We start from the raw sequence: 18974 nt of genomic DNA, 5'->3' as shown, positions 1-18974 counted from the left end.
CGTAAGTAGTAGTACGTGTAGTATTAAGTAAGTAAGATATATATATATATATATATATATATATATATATATATATAATAATAACATATATAACTTATAATATACAGTATTGACAAATTTAATACAAATATAGAGTAGTACATTTCTAACTATATTAGTACTTTGATATATTGTAGAAAAAAAACAGCAAAGGAACAATTTCTAATACGATGTTAAAAAAATTCAATAATGTTTGATTTAAATACAAAAGCAATCAATTACAGGAAAATATTATATTTTATAACACTGATAGTATAACAAAATTTTTCTGCACATACATTTTCAAAAAATATATATATTATGTATTAATTAAATTTTGCACAAATATTTATTATTCGATCTAATAAATAAGTTTGTAATTTTTTGTTGGCACGAGTAAAATAAAAAAGCTTTAAATGATATTCTGCAATAAAAATAAAGAGTATAAAGATTGATTTGGTTAACCAATAAGCTTCGGTAAAAATCGACTCTTCACGTTTCATCTAACAGTACCTGTATACTATGGTCCGCACGCGCGAGTACCAAAAGTACCGTTTGCCAAATTAAAATCTGATAAAATGAGGAGGTTATGTGTTCGCAAGGACGATCTTTCGGTACGATTCATGATACGAGCGCTTATGCACGGTCAGAATTTAATGCACGTTGCCACTATAAAAGTGCACGAAAAGTCAGTCGAAGGAAGGAGAAAGAAAGAACAGAGAGAAGAGCCGAGAAAGATCGCGCAAAATGATTTTACTTGACGATGCCGCGTTGTCTTATATCTCAGAAAAAAATTATGGCCCTAGAGAGCGATCCCAGATTGTGGAAATTATTCGCAGCGACTCCTCTCCCGTTCTTTTGCTGGCTCTCGCCAGGGATCTCGACTCTCGACGACCGCTTCCAAGAATCGTCCTGACCGGAAAATTATACGCGCGGTCGTGCGAAATTCCGTTGATGCGCGACACGGCTGCATTGCATGCCTTAATCTCGCAGAGATGGGAGACGCGAGAAATTTCGGAGCTGTCAACGAGTTTAATTAAGATTGCGCGCGCGTTTACGGTCAATTTTTTACTTCTTTAAGATCTCTTTTTATGATATTTTAACAGAGTCGGTGTATCGCGCGATGAATTTTATGAATTCCAACGCGACATTTACAGTTAATACAACATTTGTTCTTGAATCATTAATATATACAATAAAATTTATAACGTAATTTATTATATATATAGTATAATCAAGCTAGAAAATATTAACTCCTTGCATATGTGAATAACTCTTTGCCAGAAATGTACTATTCTATTTACATTTAATGAATTTATATTTCTTTCGTCAACATTTTATAAACAAGAGAAAAAATTCTCGGATTTTTCAGAGTAAGAGCGAAAGCCGAGACATCAAGCAGCACTTTAGCGTTACGAGCTATGCAATACGCCTAACTAGTGTCTAACTTCTGCAATTCCCTCAATATCAATGTGTAACAAATTTAATTAGCAGATCCTGCCGCAGACTAATGGCACGAAATAATCGTTATCCTATGCGATCGGTCCATTTTTTTCCTCATCAATGCCAATATTAATCATGGCTAATTTGGCTGTCGATCGCGTAACAATAATGTTAACCAATCCATATAAAATGCCTTTATAAGCCTCCGCGGTCAGTATATAAATTATATATCTGTAAGGCGAGAAAATATAATTTGCAAACAATTAAAATGTACTTATCTAATAAAGTTAATTACAGTTAATTTCGTTTGATAAATACATTCTAATTGTTTGCGAATTATATTTTGTCGTCTTATGAATATATTATAATTTATGCACTAACAACCGCGGACGCTTATATAGACATTTTAATCGTATTTAATACAGTTAATTTATTTTAATAATTTTAACAATGATTCTCCCTTAAACGACCCCCTGGGTTGCGTTCCAAAATTCAACTCTATCGACTCGAGTATCATTTTATCTTTGTCACCGAATGTTGAATAAAGATAAAAGATACTCAGAGTTGACAGAGTCAAGTTTTGGAACGCAAACTAGAGAAGATTACAGCGGTTTCAGTGACTTTGGCATCAATCGAGGTCAGTGAGTCGTCGTTATCTTGTAGGGACAATTTCAAGTGAAGAATACGCGCCTTCGCTGTTCTCTCGCAATTCCCCCCTGCGATATGCGGGATTGTAACGGTATTGGTGTGTGTATACATAGGACTCAGCCATTCTTCTATTACTAGCTAATTATTAATTGTATTAATGACCCCTCATTACAAAGCGTTGCATCCTGCTGACTTCCTTGACTGCATTCTTAACACATGTTGAAGCCTTTCGCCGCGAAGGGTACGTATACAGAATGTATTTTAATTTACGCGAGCAAAATCGTATATGTTTCAGCAAATAATAAATTTGCCAGAGATAATTGCTGAGAAAAAGTTCGACATTGTTTTCAAAAATTCGACATTTAGGATTTCTAGTGGATTTTAGTAAAATCCATTAGAAATTGTTTTCTGATTATTTACCAAGATTTTTCAGTATAATAATGAGCAAACAGGAGCCTCAACGGAAATATTTCATTGTTTATTTCTATTATTTCTACGACATTGAGAAACTAATCATTATGAGATTTAAGATATAATTAAAAATGGTTATCAGCGGAACTGATCTTATTAAGCCTCTGTGTTACTGAGAATCACACGGTCACTATATTACGCTAGGTCACGTAATACACTAAAAGCAGTATACTGAGATCGCGGTTCTATCTTGTTTATGCGCAGTTTCAGGAAAGCAACTTAATATGCCACACACTACGAGCCACGGCGAAGTACAGGATAAACACGACAGATAAAGTTAAATGCAGCGAACCGTCGCAAGTTCATTGCATTTCCGCTTTCCGTGTATTGCTAACGCGGCGATCGAAATTAATTTGCGTCTTCGATATCTCTTGCCTATTCTGGTATAACTCGATCATTTTTAAATTCGTCCGAAGTGTTCGAAAGTCAGATGTATAATTAATCTACGGTAATGTACCAATGTACGCTTTACGAATAACGGCACAAGCAAAATTAATGGCCTTTAAATCGAGGCAGTAGACTTAGGATTCGAACTTTGGAGCTTGGATTTTGGAGCTTTGGAGCTTGTATTTATAATCGACATTCATTGCAGAACTCTATTTTTTGTGAGATCTATATATTATAATTTTTTAATATCAAATTTATTTATGTATTTGAAATTCAATTTACAAAAAAATCCATATTTTATCATTAAAAATCATTATAATTAATAATCATTAAAAATCATTATAATTAATATTCATCATGTATAATTAAAAAAATATCAGCATTCATCGATATTTTTTCAATTAAAGAAAAATGATAGGATTAATTTTAAAATTATGAAAGAAATAAATATAATTTATTTCTAAAACAGTATCTAATTATTTTTACGATTGAAATCTCATTTCAGCACAAGCTAAAATAAATAATTAATTCGTTTTAATTAAATCCTTAAATGTGATATTAATTAATATTAATAATTTCTGTTAACATACAGTAACAGAAATTCAATTTTTTATTTATGAAGATACTGAAAATATCTTTTCTCGCATCTTTTCTTCTTTTAAACTTAAGAACTGTATCTCGATTGATAAGATTAAGTGTCAACGTCGTGATCAAATGCGGTTGATGAACTCTTACCCATTTACTTTTTGCAATAATATGAACATTAAAAACGCGCGCATCGCTCAGTATGATTTACCGATTATCGAAAAATTTCCATGACTGTTTCAAAAACCAGGAGAGTGTAATTAAATTCAGATATTCAGCTTCTATGTCAGCTCAATTTTTGATGTTATTGCAATTAATAGTAATTATGATATCAAAAATTATTTCCATTCATAGGATATATACACATTCTTAATAAAAATTATTTTCTGATAATACAAATCTGTATAATAATGAGTATGTATATTGAAAATATATATTCTACGTACAAGAATATAATACAGAAATATTTGCATTCTTACTTTATAAATTTTTTAATGGATAAAAAGTAAAATTTTATTCTTAAAAATTAAAAATTGAGTTACTTTTTTTCAAGACTCGCTCAATTTTAACTTTTTAGAATAAAATTTCATTTCAAAGAATTTAAATAGTAGCTATTTCTTTATCAATATCTCGTATACTTTCAACACATTTAATGATGTTTAAATAAATATGTTTACGTGCAGCAAGTTTTTAGGAGGAATCGAAAGCGTATTGCCATTCAAAAATAGTTAATTAGAAAGCAGTGCTCAGGGAACGAGGAGAGATTTTTCACTATGACAAAAAGAATTAGCTCAAGCCAGTATATCAGCGGTCGCGTCATATTTCTCATTATATCAATGCGAAATATTCTTATTATCCCCTCTATCCTTCCTTTCTCTTTATCTTTTCTCTCTTCCTTTCCCTTCCCGTCAATGCGGGCGGTCTCGGAAAGTCAACCTAGTTGGGTGCAGCATTGCGCTCTCGCGCATGTGCCTCTCGTCCAAGCTTGTTAAGGGCCCCTTGTGTCGTCCGCATTATCCCGCCTGCCGGCGTTTCCTGGATCGTCGCGTGCTCCGCGATCGCGGGGACCGGCTTTAACCCGATGCACATGAATGTGTGCGTGTGTAACGAGGTGTAATACGCTTCCCGATCGCGCTATGATCTTCGTTAGATCGCTAATGAACGCTGCACGGAAATCGTTCCGAGATATGCGCTCCAAGAATCGCTGATTGTCGTTCGCGAAATAAATCGAAACTAGTTTCTGTCCTTCTCTCTCTCTTCTCCTCAGTTAATTAATGATTAATTGTTAAGTACTGTTGACAAATGCTAAAGTCCTTTATAATGGAAGACGACTAATTATAGATTAATTATATATTTGTATAGGAGATTCATTTTAGACAGATTTTGAGAAAAATTATTACTCAGATTTAAGACAAACATTTTTTTTTAATATTAGGTATGGGAAAAAGTTCGTGGCATTTTTTCCATTACATCTATCGGGAAAAACGCCACGAACTTTTTCCCGTACCTAATACGATAAAAACAGTAACTTTTTATTTATCGAAAATTGATTGTGTAACCAATTAAATTTTAAGTGTAAATAACTAAATAACTAAAAATATAAAATATTTAAAAATTTTTCAAATATTAGGTATGGGAAAAAGTTCGTGACGTTTTTCCCATTAGATGACATTAAAAAAACGCCACGAACTTTTTCCCACACCTAATAGTTTGATTTTAATATTTTATAATTTTATTTCCAGGAGTTTACAAAAATATTTATTGGCAAATATTAAAAAATCGCAATAAATTATATTATATAGTCTCTCTGTTTTATACCAACTTATCTACAACAAATTGCAAATTATCCTATGTAGATAGTAAATATAAAATCTGTTATTTTTTATTATGTTGCGCAACAATAATTCACAATTCCTAATGCAGATTCAGAGAAAATAATCACTATGTAGAAAAATATAGTTATGCTGTTTCCTGTTCAGAATAAATAGTCTTTATACTTCTGTGATTTCATTGTAATAATAATAATTTAATTTTGAATTATTAGAGCTTGCGTAATAAAGTATTACTCGGTATTATTTTTCCTTGCGCATAAAATGGAAACAACGATGCGTAACAAGTTCAATGCAACGATATGTAACGATTAGATACACGTGACTCGCGCAGTAGATATGAGGAAGTATTTAAGTACTCAAAGCACTGAATAGCATTATTTAACAATATAGAGATCGTATACCGGATATCGCACAAGTAAAACGCCAATATTGTGCAACCGCGTTAATTTTCTTGTTAGAGAAACTCCAACATGATCAATCTCGAATTAATAGACAGACATGAACAGCATATAAGACTTACAACACACATTAATCCTTATCTCATGAAACAATATTGTACATATAATTGTGTACAACATGTCTATCTATATTTTATGACCGAATTGCCATAAAACTTTTATTATTGCAAGGTAGTTTGATATTATTACAAACTTTCTTCAAATTGTCAATTTTTATTAAAAATTCTAAGAGTTTACATTTTTCTACGTTTTAATCATTGCATCTCTGCTTATATCGATGTTTAGACCGAGTCTTTGTCTTCATCGGTTGCGTGTCGAATAGCCTTAAGATCGCGAACGACCTCACAGAAACGAGGAAGTGCTGGACTATCGGATGGACCGGTATCCCGAGTTGAGAACGTGGAGGTCGCACTAGCATCACTTTTGTGAGACGCATGCTTAGAGGGAGCGGGAAGGGAGAAAGACTCTATGTAGGAGGGATGAAAGGTTACAGAGGTGAAAGACGGTACAGATTATGGGAATACAAATTAGCACGACTCGGCCAAGTGCATTTAATGTAATCTATCTGGCAGTCCAAAAAATTTAACAAAATTCTCTGTTGAGATAAGTATGCTGATAAGATGAAGATTTATTAAAAAAAAAATTCTAATTGAGCTTTCGTTTGATACTAATAAATGCATCAGTAAACGTTTAGATATTCAGAAACGTTCAGAACAAACTCGGAAATTGAAAGTTCAACGAGACTCACCGTAACGAGAATTTCTCGGCTTGCAGATCCGCGACTCGACTGAATACGTTGATTGCGGCTAACCGTCAGAGTAAGGCTGAGAAAACATTCTTCTTACAATTATAACATCATGCGCTAAAATCATTCATCAGTGTCAACACTAGGGTTTTCCCAGTTTACTCGCTCGAGTATTTGTTCATCGTCGGTAATCAATCTTTAGAAATTAACCTGTTTGTGTGCAAAATTTCTTTCTGATAAAATTCAAAGAATGAGATAAAGTGCAATAGAAAGTATAAAATTAATCAAAAATAATACAAAATAATGAGGATATTATACAATAAAAATCTGCACGATTCTGTGAAAAAAACCCGTTAACGAGAAAATTCGCGTATCAAAAACTAAATAACGATCTTTCGAGAAAAATATATGAACGAGAAAGACTAAGTCGTTGTACATTTCATAGCAGCCGTTCCGTTGCAATTCGAAGTCGTTTCTGGTATCGAGAGATTCACGCGACGAACTGAACGATATGACTGCACGAAGTGTTTATGGTGTTTGCAGCCCTCGAAGCAGTAGGTCAGCGCGATCCGCGCGAACTTTGACCTCGCGCAAGATGCGCTATTTGCACTTCCGGCAATTCTTTCACTCACCTGATGTATTCTCACTATACGTTTGATCATTGAACGAAATAGTAACCCATCTTGCATTTAATTTAATTAAATAATGAAGTATGTGTGCAGGAGAAGAACGATTTTATTGAAGTGTCTAAAAATCTAACTAAATACAAAACTAAAGTAAAAATAATTTTGTTGGATTATCAAAATAATTATAAAAAATTCCTAAGCGCTGATGACAATGCTGCAAAAAATTTTAACATTCAATCAATCAGTTCTGCATAATTATTTTGATGATTCAAATAAAATTATTTTTAAAACTGTATAATCTAGTCAAATTTTGAGATGCTTCAGTTAAATTATTCTTTGTGTGGCACGTCACAAAATGCCACATGCCTCAACAATCACCTGTCTTATTTGAAAAATATATAATTCACAATAGAGATAATTTTATTTTTGTATAATTGTAAGTGAAATATAAGATATTCCACAGAAAGAACGATTTTATTGCAATATCTAAAAATTTAGATCTATAAATCTAAAAATAATTTTAAATTGTTAAAATAATTACGTAAGAATTTCAAGCATGAGCAATGCTACAAGAAGTTTGAATATTCTAACAATCGGTTTGAATGTTCTATAATGTTCTATAATTATTTTGATAGTTTAATAAAATTATTTTCAGGTCTCTAATTTTAAAAAATTTTTTTATCTAACTTTATTAAATGTTTAGATACTTTTAAACAATTTTTAATTTCTCTTTGTAAATAAAGTCATTTCTTCAGGTAATGAAATCACACGGAATGCGGAATCAACTTAGAAATTCCGACATAATCGTCATTCACACGAACATGTTGGCGCGTCGATTAATAATTAACTCACGCTCGCGATCAATCGACGCGTCGGTTAAGCCAACGTGTAGATTAGGCTCGCCATTTCCGGAATCCCAACTGAGCTACATGTGCACGCCGCAATTGAAAGTGCGGCAAGAAATAGGCAGTACACTGCGAGAGATAGCCGATAATCTTACGCCTATTAGCTCCGTTTAACCTGAAGTTCGCAAACTTGATATTAAATTTTATTACAACGGTACATATACTGTAATAATATTATAGTAAACAAGCTTAAAGCGTTGCTCTCCCACAGATAATCACTTAGACTAATAATACTAAATGAGACAATAGAAATTTATCATTGATATTTTTATCTTCGCAATCATGTTATAAAATTTATAGAGAGATATAATATTAAATTTAATATATTAATTTATACTACTCTTTTTTGTCTTTTATGTATCATATTCGACCCCATTTACTAATTTGTAAAATGTAATTATCTCAAATCTACTATTCAACTTTCCCAGAACGTTGTCACTCGAGAGAATGGCAACAATGCCTCTGAAACCCTTAAAAGATAACAATTCGTGAGAATGTCAAGCACTTGGAGTATAATCTAGAGAATCAAGCCACAATAGCCTATTTTGGTGCATCGAATAAACTTCTTTCGACAGAAAACGTTCGCAAATAGTCGACATGAATAATTTATTATAAATTACTTATTGAGATAGGAAAAGCGCCAAATAACTTTCTCGAATGTAACTTTTCTTTTCTCGTAGAAAAATAGCATAATTAACGTACGAATTATTAATTAGCGTTTCAGCTCATACTACATGCAAAATATACAGATACAATTATAAAAGAAAGAAAAAAGAAGCTCCAATTTTTACAAATATTGCAAACATAAAAACATGCATAATTGGAAAATTTATATTAAATTTAAACATATTTCCTAACATATTCAAATTGAACACAAAATATTCAAATAATACAATCACATTATGTTAAATTAATTAAGATAAGTTAAAAATTTAACAAAATTCAACAAAAATTTTAATAAAGACTGATTTTAATATGAATACAAAGTGTTTTTTACTGTGTGTATTGAAAATTAGATAATCCATCTGTCACTTTATGTTTTGTAGATCTGAGAATTCGGGAAGCTGGGATCCTCTGATCTGATAATTAGAATATTCATGTTCATAAATACGAATGCGATGAATAACATCGCGAACTCAACGTAATAATACGTCTCATGCGAAATGACACGCATACAAGTTCGCCAATTGCGCTATCCATCAGACATTCATCGAACGTACGTGTAACGTGACCGTAACGCGAGATCTCGACGCTAATATTGTGATAATTAAATCGACTTTACGACGCGCCTGAATATCAATCAGTCTGTCGAGTACAATGATTATATCTCGTTAACAGTCATTCGTGGTGCTGCATAGATGACATTAACTACTTTGAATGTTCTGTTCGCCGACGTAAGTTTACTATCCTGAACATAAGTATCCTACGAGACGATCATAGAAGGAAGCACAAACAGTTATGGATAATAAGCTGATATTATGACAAATTTGCGAGATCATAATTGAATTCATTTGAATCCTATACGTCCGTATTTAGATTCACTGCACAGAGGTTTCAAGTTACTTGTAATACGAAGATCATGTCATGATTGACAGAATTTTTCTTTTACTATTTTTATAAATGGAATACATTTCTCACAATACTTATTAATTTTTTTTCTGTAAAATCTATTTCTTTATTTTTTTTACTTAATCTTTTTTTATTTAATTGTGTCAAATCTATTTCTAATATAAAGACATACTCAAACACATAAGCAGCAAATTATTTGTTTCTTATTCGTAACGCAAATCTAATAAAAAAATTTTTATATTTAATATTTGTTTTAGAATTGAATTAATTTATCTTCTCATCTTCCTAATTTATTTATTTTTTTTTTTAATATTAAATATCTCTAATTTAATATCTCTCAACTATAGAAAGATAAATTCTAATACTTCCTGGAGGTGCAATTCTTCAAGTTATTCCAGATGGAAATAGACATAGTATATTGCATTAAAATCGTGTTGAATTAAAGGCAGTTAAATCAATAAATTCTACGAGGAAAAAAAATTCAAGAGCCACTTGCTGAACAGTTATCTGCAACGCAGCTTGTCGTTCGTTTAATCAATCGTACGCATTCACGATCAGCTCGCTAAATGCATCAATTCTCGCTTGGAGAATACGTGCGCCGCATGTTAATACATCTTCCTTTCTCCCTTCTTCTTCGTTTCTCTTTCGTCTCATGCTAGAAATGCAAGCATGCGAAGTACTTCTCTCTCGTGCGCATCCCAGGAATAATTAGTATTCAGAGGAAAGCAAGATCGAATCAGGTCCTCCATCGAGATCGGAGAATCATTGGACCGTTGCGCTTTCGCTCGTTTTTAACTCGCATTCCCGATTCGCGGTGCGCATTCCACGGTGTTAGCTGTACCGCCTTATTAATCGCGATCTACGGAAGAGACGACCACTTATGCGCGATTTTACATGACCAAAACCTGCGAGTTGGAAATCTTCACCTGAGCTTCTCGATTGTAATCCCGTCGCTCTACTCGTGCGCGCAATTAAATCCAACGATATCTCAGAAGATTACATTCCCATGTATGACAGTCGCGAATAGTTTGTACCATTGAATCGCGTAAACGATACAAAGTTTGCCATTTGAGTTTACGATTATAGCATCCGGAGCGCGAAAGAGACATGCGATCGATTGAATTAACGAAGAAATCGCGAGCAAATCACGTTCCAACTGTTCTAAAAGGTATATTCTGCAGCTCTTAACGACTGCAACGATATCGTACATTGCATAAATTTTATATACAATAAAAAGACTGCGCAACGACAATTTAACAATATTGTTAGAATCGTTACAGAGTTATAGAATAGGCCCCTAAGTCTCGAAATGAGGAAACATCGTTTCCTCGAAAGCACGGCATAACTTAGTTAAACGCTTAAGAAGTCCGTTAGACGGAGTAAACCTTCGGAAGACAAAGGCGCGCGAGAAGCTGCTAATTGCATGTTTATGGAAACCGAGCGACCGAGGATGTAAAAGCGTTTTCGAGATGGTTTACACTACGGCAACGAGTTCCCACAAGGAAAGGCGAGAGAAACGCAACTTTCTGGAAATAGTGCACCGTGTATTCTTCGCGGAGCTCCAAAAGAAGTAGTACGAAGACTCGACTTCGGTAGGCGACGCTGAGCGACGTTAATCGCTGCCAAGCGATGACCTCGTTCTCGAGGTTCTCGTTGATGACCTCGACGAGATGCTTCGCGGCGAGGTTTCATCCGTTAGCCAGGTATCTGTTCGGGTACTAAAATCGCGACAATGATGCCATAAATCCATCAATGACTCCAATGCTGTAAGCACTATCCGCGGAGCATTTGTTCCTTGTGGAACGCGGAACACGAATTCTCCTAAATGCAATTAATTCATGTAATGACTACTCTAAAATTTATTTGCAAAATCAACATAGTTAATTTCTATTCTAATAAGAGAAGAATAAATTAGAAACTTTATATGCAATTATAGACGCATAATTAGATACAATAAAAATGATAAGAATGTAAGATAATGAATTAGAAGATCATTAAATCAAAGTCTTTTTTAGCCTTAAAAAGACTAAATTTTTTTTGCTGTATTTACATTTATTATAACTAATTAATATTATGCTTAGAGTATCATTGGCATTCTCTTATTATGACTTTATACATCAAATAACTTTTTTTTTCACTCTATTAATGTATTAAACGAATATAACGAACATAAGTGGCGAAATGATTTGTTAGATATATTCGCAAGTGAGAAATTAATTTATTTGACGACGCGCATAACAGAATCGCTAATGAATTAATTTTCATCCGCCCAATGTCGATTAGCGCTTACCTAAGGCAAGAAGAGATTTGAGCCTATTTGCTTGTGGGAAGACGTCCACGATCGCTGCTTTCTCCTTATGTAAGATAAACCATTCGTGAATAAAAATGATAGATGCAAGTTATACGTGTAGGTTGATTTTATCTGCAGTGAAAATTTCATGGGAGATGCCTAATTAGCACCAAAAAGTGTTATTCAATGCATTTAAATCAACGAGTTTGGTCTTTGAAGAGTCTTTACTCGATAAAGACTCTTTACTCTTATATTAACTCAATGAAGACATTTTACTCTTGAATTAATGCCACATCAATGTGTTTCGTTCTATTGAAACTTAAAATCAAAAGATTTGAAGATACACAACGTGAATAAAGATGCCTACTTTTCAGTTTATATAATACATCAAACAATATTTTTTTTATTTTTCTCATTTTTATTTTAAATCATTTATTAAAATTTTTAATATTTAAAATTGAAAACTTTTACAATGTATATAAATTAAATTTTTAGTTACATGTTAACTTTTCACATATCTTTTCTCTATTTCAATTTATTACGCTCGTTTTTTGACTGTTAAGTTATGAATATTTATTGTCATTCCCGTTGAATATACTTTCTTTTAATTCGATATAGCATCCAATTTTATTAAAGTTATTACTGTATAAAATGTATTACATATTATATATGTATACATGTATGTAATGTTGTTCCTTTCTTCATATTATACTCATGATCGTCATTTAAAAAGGAAAAATGGAATTAGTGCGTAACAATCTTGCAGAAGTCGATACGGTCGTTAACGAGCTATTGATTAAGCGACCCATTTATAAATATGACAGCGTTAATTACAAGCATTATATCGATCGCGAATCAGACGATGCGGCGGATTAATGGTGGTTCGGATTTAGCAGAAGTAGCGCTTGGAAGATGAGACGGAAAGACGGCAATTTCTTACTCGTCGGATTCTAGCTTTCAGCTTCTAGCTAGCCAACCAGTGTCTTCTGTGCTGTGTGTACTGGCGCTTGATTAAACTTGGTGATTAACCACTAATGATCACGTGCTCGTCCACTTAACATAAATCGCTAATTTACACGCAAGGTCGCGACATAAATTCATTAACCGATCGAATTTATCAGACGTCAACCTGAGGCCTAATGATGACATTTCGGAATACCTCATGATTAAAATTCAGCAATTCCTATACCTTATTATTTTCATATAAATAAAACCGGTAGAGATATAAAAAAAAATTTATTATTGAACAAATTTATTACCATGACTTTATCAAATCATGAAGCAACCAATTTTGGCTTCATCTATTTATGCCATTATTAATGCTACTGTCAATATATTTTATATAAAATCTAAGAAATATCAAATCTTAAACAAATAGTTTATCTTTTTATCTTCAGTTTATCTTTTATCCAGAAAATATTAGAAATATTATTATTTTGGCGAAATATAATTATTATTATCGAATTTAATTATTTTAACATAAATTGATTTATTTTTATTTACATAATAAATAAAGAGATTAATATATATACTGGAAACATTTCAATTCAATAATTTATTTTAAATAAATCCTTTATTTCTCAAAGATTTCTTTTCTTCGTGATTTATATTGTTTCTTTTCTTCATAAATGAACGGTGTTATAAAAATATTATGTAAAATATTGTATAAAACTCACTATAAATAATATAATTATATATATTTATAAATTAAATTCAATGCATAAATTGCTTACCCAGTAAAATACAATGCATTTTATTAGAATTAATATTTTTATACAACACCATTCAAGTAATTATCGCGCATGATGAAATCAGGCGCCATTAAATACCAGCGTGCTCATAATTGCAGGACGTGGTGCACCGCGCGTAACCGCGGCTCTCGTGAGCGATGGAGAAGGTAGGTTGATCGCCACCCCGGTCCATAAGGAGAACATCGCCACGAAAAGTAAGGAGGATCTCGCACAAGAAGCGGCCCTAGTCCTGCAACAAGCCGGCAGTCTTCACTGCGTGGCGCACGATAATCGACGCCTGCCCGGTCGCTTCAGCACCTTGCCAGCGCGTCGTAATAAGAAACGTCCCGATCTACCAATCGATGTGAGATCTCGCCGCGGTAGCGAGGAGATCGGCACTACAACTGCGAATGCGGACCTCGACACACCGCGAGCCAAGAAGAAACCATTGGAGAGGAGCGCCAGCGATGCCAGCGCAAAGAAGCTGAAGGGTTCGCTCGCACGATTCTTCTCACCGAGTTTGGAGAGGCGCCGGAAGCCGGTCGGCCGAAGCGTGAGTGACGCAGGCTCCTGGACGCGCAACGGTGCGCAACGTAAACGAAGCGGCAGTGAGAGTGAGAGCTCGCATTTGAGTACCATCAGCCAACGAGCGAAGAAGCAGCTATCGCCGATAATCGAATTGTCGCCGCACGTCAATCAGCAGCCGTTCCACTTTGGCACTGCAAGTGCAGATCGCGAAAACAACAATCGACCGGAACCGAAGAAGCCCAAAAAACAAGAGGAACGAGCAAACTCAGCTATCGATGTCGACGAGGTGATATCGCAAGACGTCGAGGCGAAAGAAACGACCGAGGGAACGACGATCGAAGTGCGCATCGACGAGCCTGCTGATAGATCACCTAGTCGAGAGGCTAAAGTGATCGAACATCACATATTCGTCGAGAATAGAGACAACGAAGAGAAGAGAGAAACCGATCGAAAGCCCACGGAAACCAGCCGTACTCCTTCGCCCTCAAAAGAATCAAAACGCGAAGGAGACGAGGTCGACGAAGCGGGCACGTATAGTATGCTACATAGTAGTCGGTACGATCTTCAAAAACGCAACGGAGAATCCACTATTCACAAGATGATCCATCGACTGTCCAATGATCGTTCACCACCGCCGCAGTTGACGAGAACGATGGTATCGCCGTCGCCGGGATTTGGTCACAATAACAATCGACCATTTTCGTATACCAGACCAAACGACTCCTGTAGCCCGCCGCCGGCGCAGACCAACGTCATTTACGCGCAAGTACAGCCAGACAAAAAGAAGGCTCAGCGAAGTCACTCTGATAGCGACGAGGGTCTCGGTCTTGAAAGGAAGGACTCCTCTCGCGAAAACAGTCCTGCGGAGAAGGAGTACCGCAGGACCGATTATTCGTACAACAGTGATCTGCGTCGCAACAATGAGATCAACACCTTTAAGTCGAGATATGAGGAAGACCGTAAGAGTAGCAGCCCCTTCGGCAAACACTTGGGTGGTTCAAAGGATTTCATTTCTAGGACCACCGAGGTTACGAGACGTCACGAGTTCGATGAGATCGACAGGCGTTTCTACGACAAACCTGAAAAATACACCTCGACTGTGTTCGTGGACACTTCTGGTCGAGGTAGGGCTGATGGCATGGACGCCAGACGAAGAGATAGTGGCGAATTGATCTCGAGACAGAATGAGAGTGGGATCTCACCGAAAACGTCCGAATTGAGCGCTCGACGAGATCTACTGGAGTCCAGGATCAAATCGAGACTGCTGGCCGACGAGATGTTCGCCGCCAAGAACAGTGCGAATGTACCAGTGAAAAAATCAAGTGAGCATGAGATAATCGACAAGCCGATAGTACCATCGCCGGTCACGCCGAATCGGATCGCATCACCGAAGCGATATATGGATACCTACATCACAGAGAAACGTACTAATAGCAACGGCGAGAAGTACATCTTCGAGAAAGAAATACATGAAGACAATGGCAAAGTGTATGGCTACGAGAAGAAGATCACCAACAAAATCCCGACGAATGACTACCTCGATACAAAACCAAGGGATGGTTATACCGTGGAAACCAGGACGGACAAATATGGCGATAAGTACATCGTGGAGACACGAACGCATGAAGGTTATACTGACAATTTTAAACCATTCCTCAGCGATCGAAATCGAAGCAGCCCCGAGGAAAGATTTCAGACCATCAGAAACGATAGCCCATACAAATCTCCGCATTATGTGCCCGAGGGAATGACGATGAATCACTTTCGCAGCGAATCACGAGAGAACGACGAATTATCATCACCGATCATCGCCAAAAAATTAAACGAGCGCAAGTTCTCGAAGAGCGACGATTTCCTGGATCGCGACAGCCGGCCAATCAATCGAGACGCGTATCTGCCGAAAACAAAGAAACCCTTCGAATCAATCCGCGGCATGAGCAAGTCGACGCAACGATTGGATGAGGTCGGAGAAAACGCCAGGGTGCGAGCGCTCAGAAGCGAGTACACCACGAGATCGCACGAGAATCTGAGTAGCCGAGCGAGTTATGTTAATGCGCGAGACGTGAGACGCCCGACCGCATTGTTAGATAGCCCAACGATAAATGGGCGTAGAGAAAGATCACCGTTCGCGAAACGTCATCTAGACAGCCTGCGTGAAGGCCCAAATGATGACTACGACACTGATATCTCGCAGATGACCAGCAGTCAACTAGAGTCAAAGTATTATAAAGAGACACGTACCACGCAGAGGTACACGAGCGGTAACAAACATCCGATTCATGATGATTACGACAGCTCACCTCCACGAATACGCACCGATCGCGGCGGTTACAATTCTAGCCGATATGATTCAGATACTACCGCTAGGGATTCGATACATTGCGAAACTCGCTACGACGAAGCGCGCACTATGAGAAAGGAGCACCGCAAGCTGGATGATGATCCGAAGAAACCGTTGAGGCGATCGCGCAATCGGCTGGACTATTTTGACGATTCCGACAGTCCGCGAGGAAAGGTGTCTTCAGTCAGTCGTTTGGAGACATTCACTGAAACAATCCCGACCAGGCCACCTAGGACTTATCACGAGGGCAAGTCGAGACATGCGAGACAGGAGATACGAGGACACACCGAACGCCGTCATCGCGAAACTAGATTGAGCGATCCAGATCGAAAAGATCGGCTAGCCGATTCCGGGATTGAAAACGATTACAGAAGGGACTCACAGGAAGCGGATAGGCGGGAGCAGCTCGAGTCCGAGGATGAGGGTTTCGTTAATCGACAGTTTATCAAGCACGAGCGACGACACACTGATCGTAATATGAATCTGACCCCGACGTCCGAGCAACGCAAGTACGACAAATACGCGAGTGATTCGTCGTCAAAGCCGCCGTTGGTCACAGCGAAACCACCTTCTGGCGCCGCCGACAAAAAGTACGAGAAAAAGGCGGCGAAGAAGAGCGGCACCATGAGCAAAGTCAAGCAGCTGTTCAGCAAGAAGGAGAAGAAAGCAAAAGAGGAGAAGAGTAAGAAGAGCGCGAGAAGCGGCAGCAGCGGGGCCTTAACTGACGACGAAGTGACTATGAGGTATAGAGAGTATCGTGGATATCAGCTGAGAAGCGCCAAGAGTGCACGGGATTTGGGCAGCGACATCAATCAGGTAGGAATTTTTTTTCCTTTCTCATCTATGCGTTCGGAACCGCCTCGGTACGCGCAAGGTTAACTAACTCACGGTTAAAGCCTCAACCGAGCTCGGAGTTATGTCGACGATGATGGCCGGTGATTGATTGATTTTGGCATCTCAACTCTCTCGGCCAATGAATCGGGCGTTAAGAAAGGTCAATGGAATCGCGCGGATACATCGTAGTGTATCGATTGAAAAAAAACGGTATACCAGAAGTTTTCATGCGAGGAGATGTAACGGTTAATCATTAACAAGAAAAAAAATAGAATTATGTATACATAAAATAGAGGAGGCAACTAATTATTTTTTATAATTTTTCGGTATTTGTAGAAAAAAGCTTCTAAAAGTATAATTTTATGATGATAAATTTAATATAATTTATTTTTTTAATTTATTTTTTAAAGAATCGCAATTCAAATTTTGTTTGATAATAGGATTGTAAATTGAAAAGCAATTTATCTGTTCATTTTCTTGTTAAACATTACTATTTCTCGATTGAGTTATGTATATTCATTTATCACGATATAAATCAATAGCTAAAGAAAGAAAAAAATCTAAGTACATAGCTCATAAACTCAACCCGTTCGTTCTTCACACACTATGTTCGATGTTTTTCCAAGTCTTAATATTATACGCGCAAATAGAAAATATACGATGATATATCTAGGCGATCGCGCGAGATCGTGAACAGTCATATCATCCCCGTTACTTCGAAAAGAGGTTCAGGCTGCGACATTAATCAGGATGACCACCGTGCGCGAAATATACGGAGAATCACAGGGCGTTACAAGATTCCTGTTCCGCTTGTGCCATATTTATGCGATTGTCGCGGATTAGGCTGACGACGCGAAGGCAGAAAAAGAGAGAGAGAGAGATCGTCTCGCACGAGAGATGGTTTCGCTTCCGCGATCGAATAATTTCCCAATTTTTGTCGCGCGTCTGTAATCCACCATGACGCGTCTATAATCGATAACACCACAAACACGGTGGTACGCGCTACGAACCAGAAGAAGCTGGTAATTGGGCTCTAACCCAAGTTGCCAACTGCCGTTGCAATTGCGTCACGTCTAACTGTACCTAGCCGGCCTTATCATCCACCTGAAAAACGTGACTTTAACGGGCGAGTACGCGATAGGATTACACCGCACTGTCGCCCACGCCTGCGCGGAAGCGTATTTCGGAGTATCTGTCATGCAAACGCACACGCAACGCACGACAAGGCAACACGAGATTCCTGTAACTCGAGTCTGCGAAACAACATAGACTCTCTGGCACGCATACTAAATCAACTTGACTCGTACTTTCATATTAAATTCGTCATTTGTTATTATTAACCTCACGTCAGCATGAATAATCTTCATACATGACGAACATTAATCCCCCTTTTCTTCATTAATTATTTGTTAGAAGATAAAAATTATGAAAAAATTATCAATTATTGAACTTAAAAAAATTATGAATTAATGGACTGAAAAATTATAAAAGCTCTGCAAATACCATATACATTATTTAAGGTATTGTGAAATGTTAAATTAGAAACAAAAATCTATCTATTATT

General features: G+C 36.4%; 1 protein-coding gene across 1 annotated transcript in view; it reads left to right on the top strand.

Annotated features, from left to right (window-relative positions):
- LOC105619168 overlaps positions 1 to 17455 on the top strand; it is a 17853-nt gene extending 398 nt beyond the window's left edge. Inside the window, exon 2 of the mRNA XM_012200697.1 lies at positions 13827 to 17455. Within this exon, the coding sequence (XP_012056087.1) occupies positions 13827 to 17455 (3629 nt within the window). The remainder of the gene's footprint in view (positions 1 to 13826) is intronic.
- The last annotated feature ends 1519 nt before the right edge of the window (positions 17456 to 18974 follow it).

Source organism: Atta cephalotes, assembly GCF_000143395.1.
Source record: "Atta cephalotes unplaced genomic scaffold scaffold00019, whole genome shotgun sequence".
NCBI classification, from domain to species: Eukaryota; Metazoa; Arthropoda; class Insecta; order Hymenoptera; family Formicidae; genus Atta; species Atta cephalotes.
This window is presented reverse-complemented; position numbering and strand designations above follow the sequence as displayed.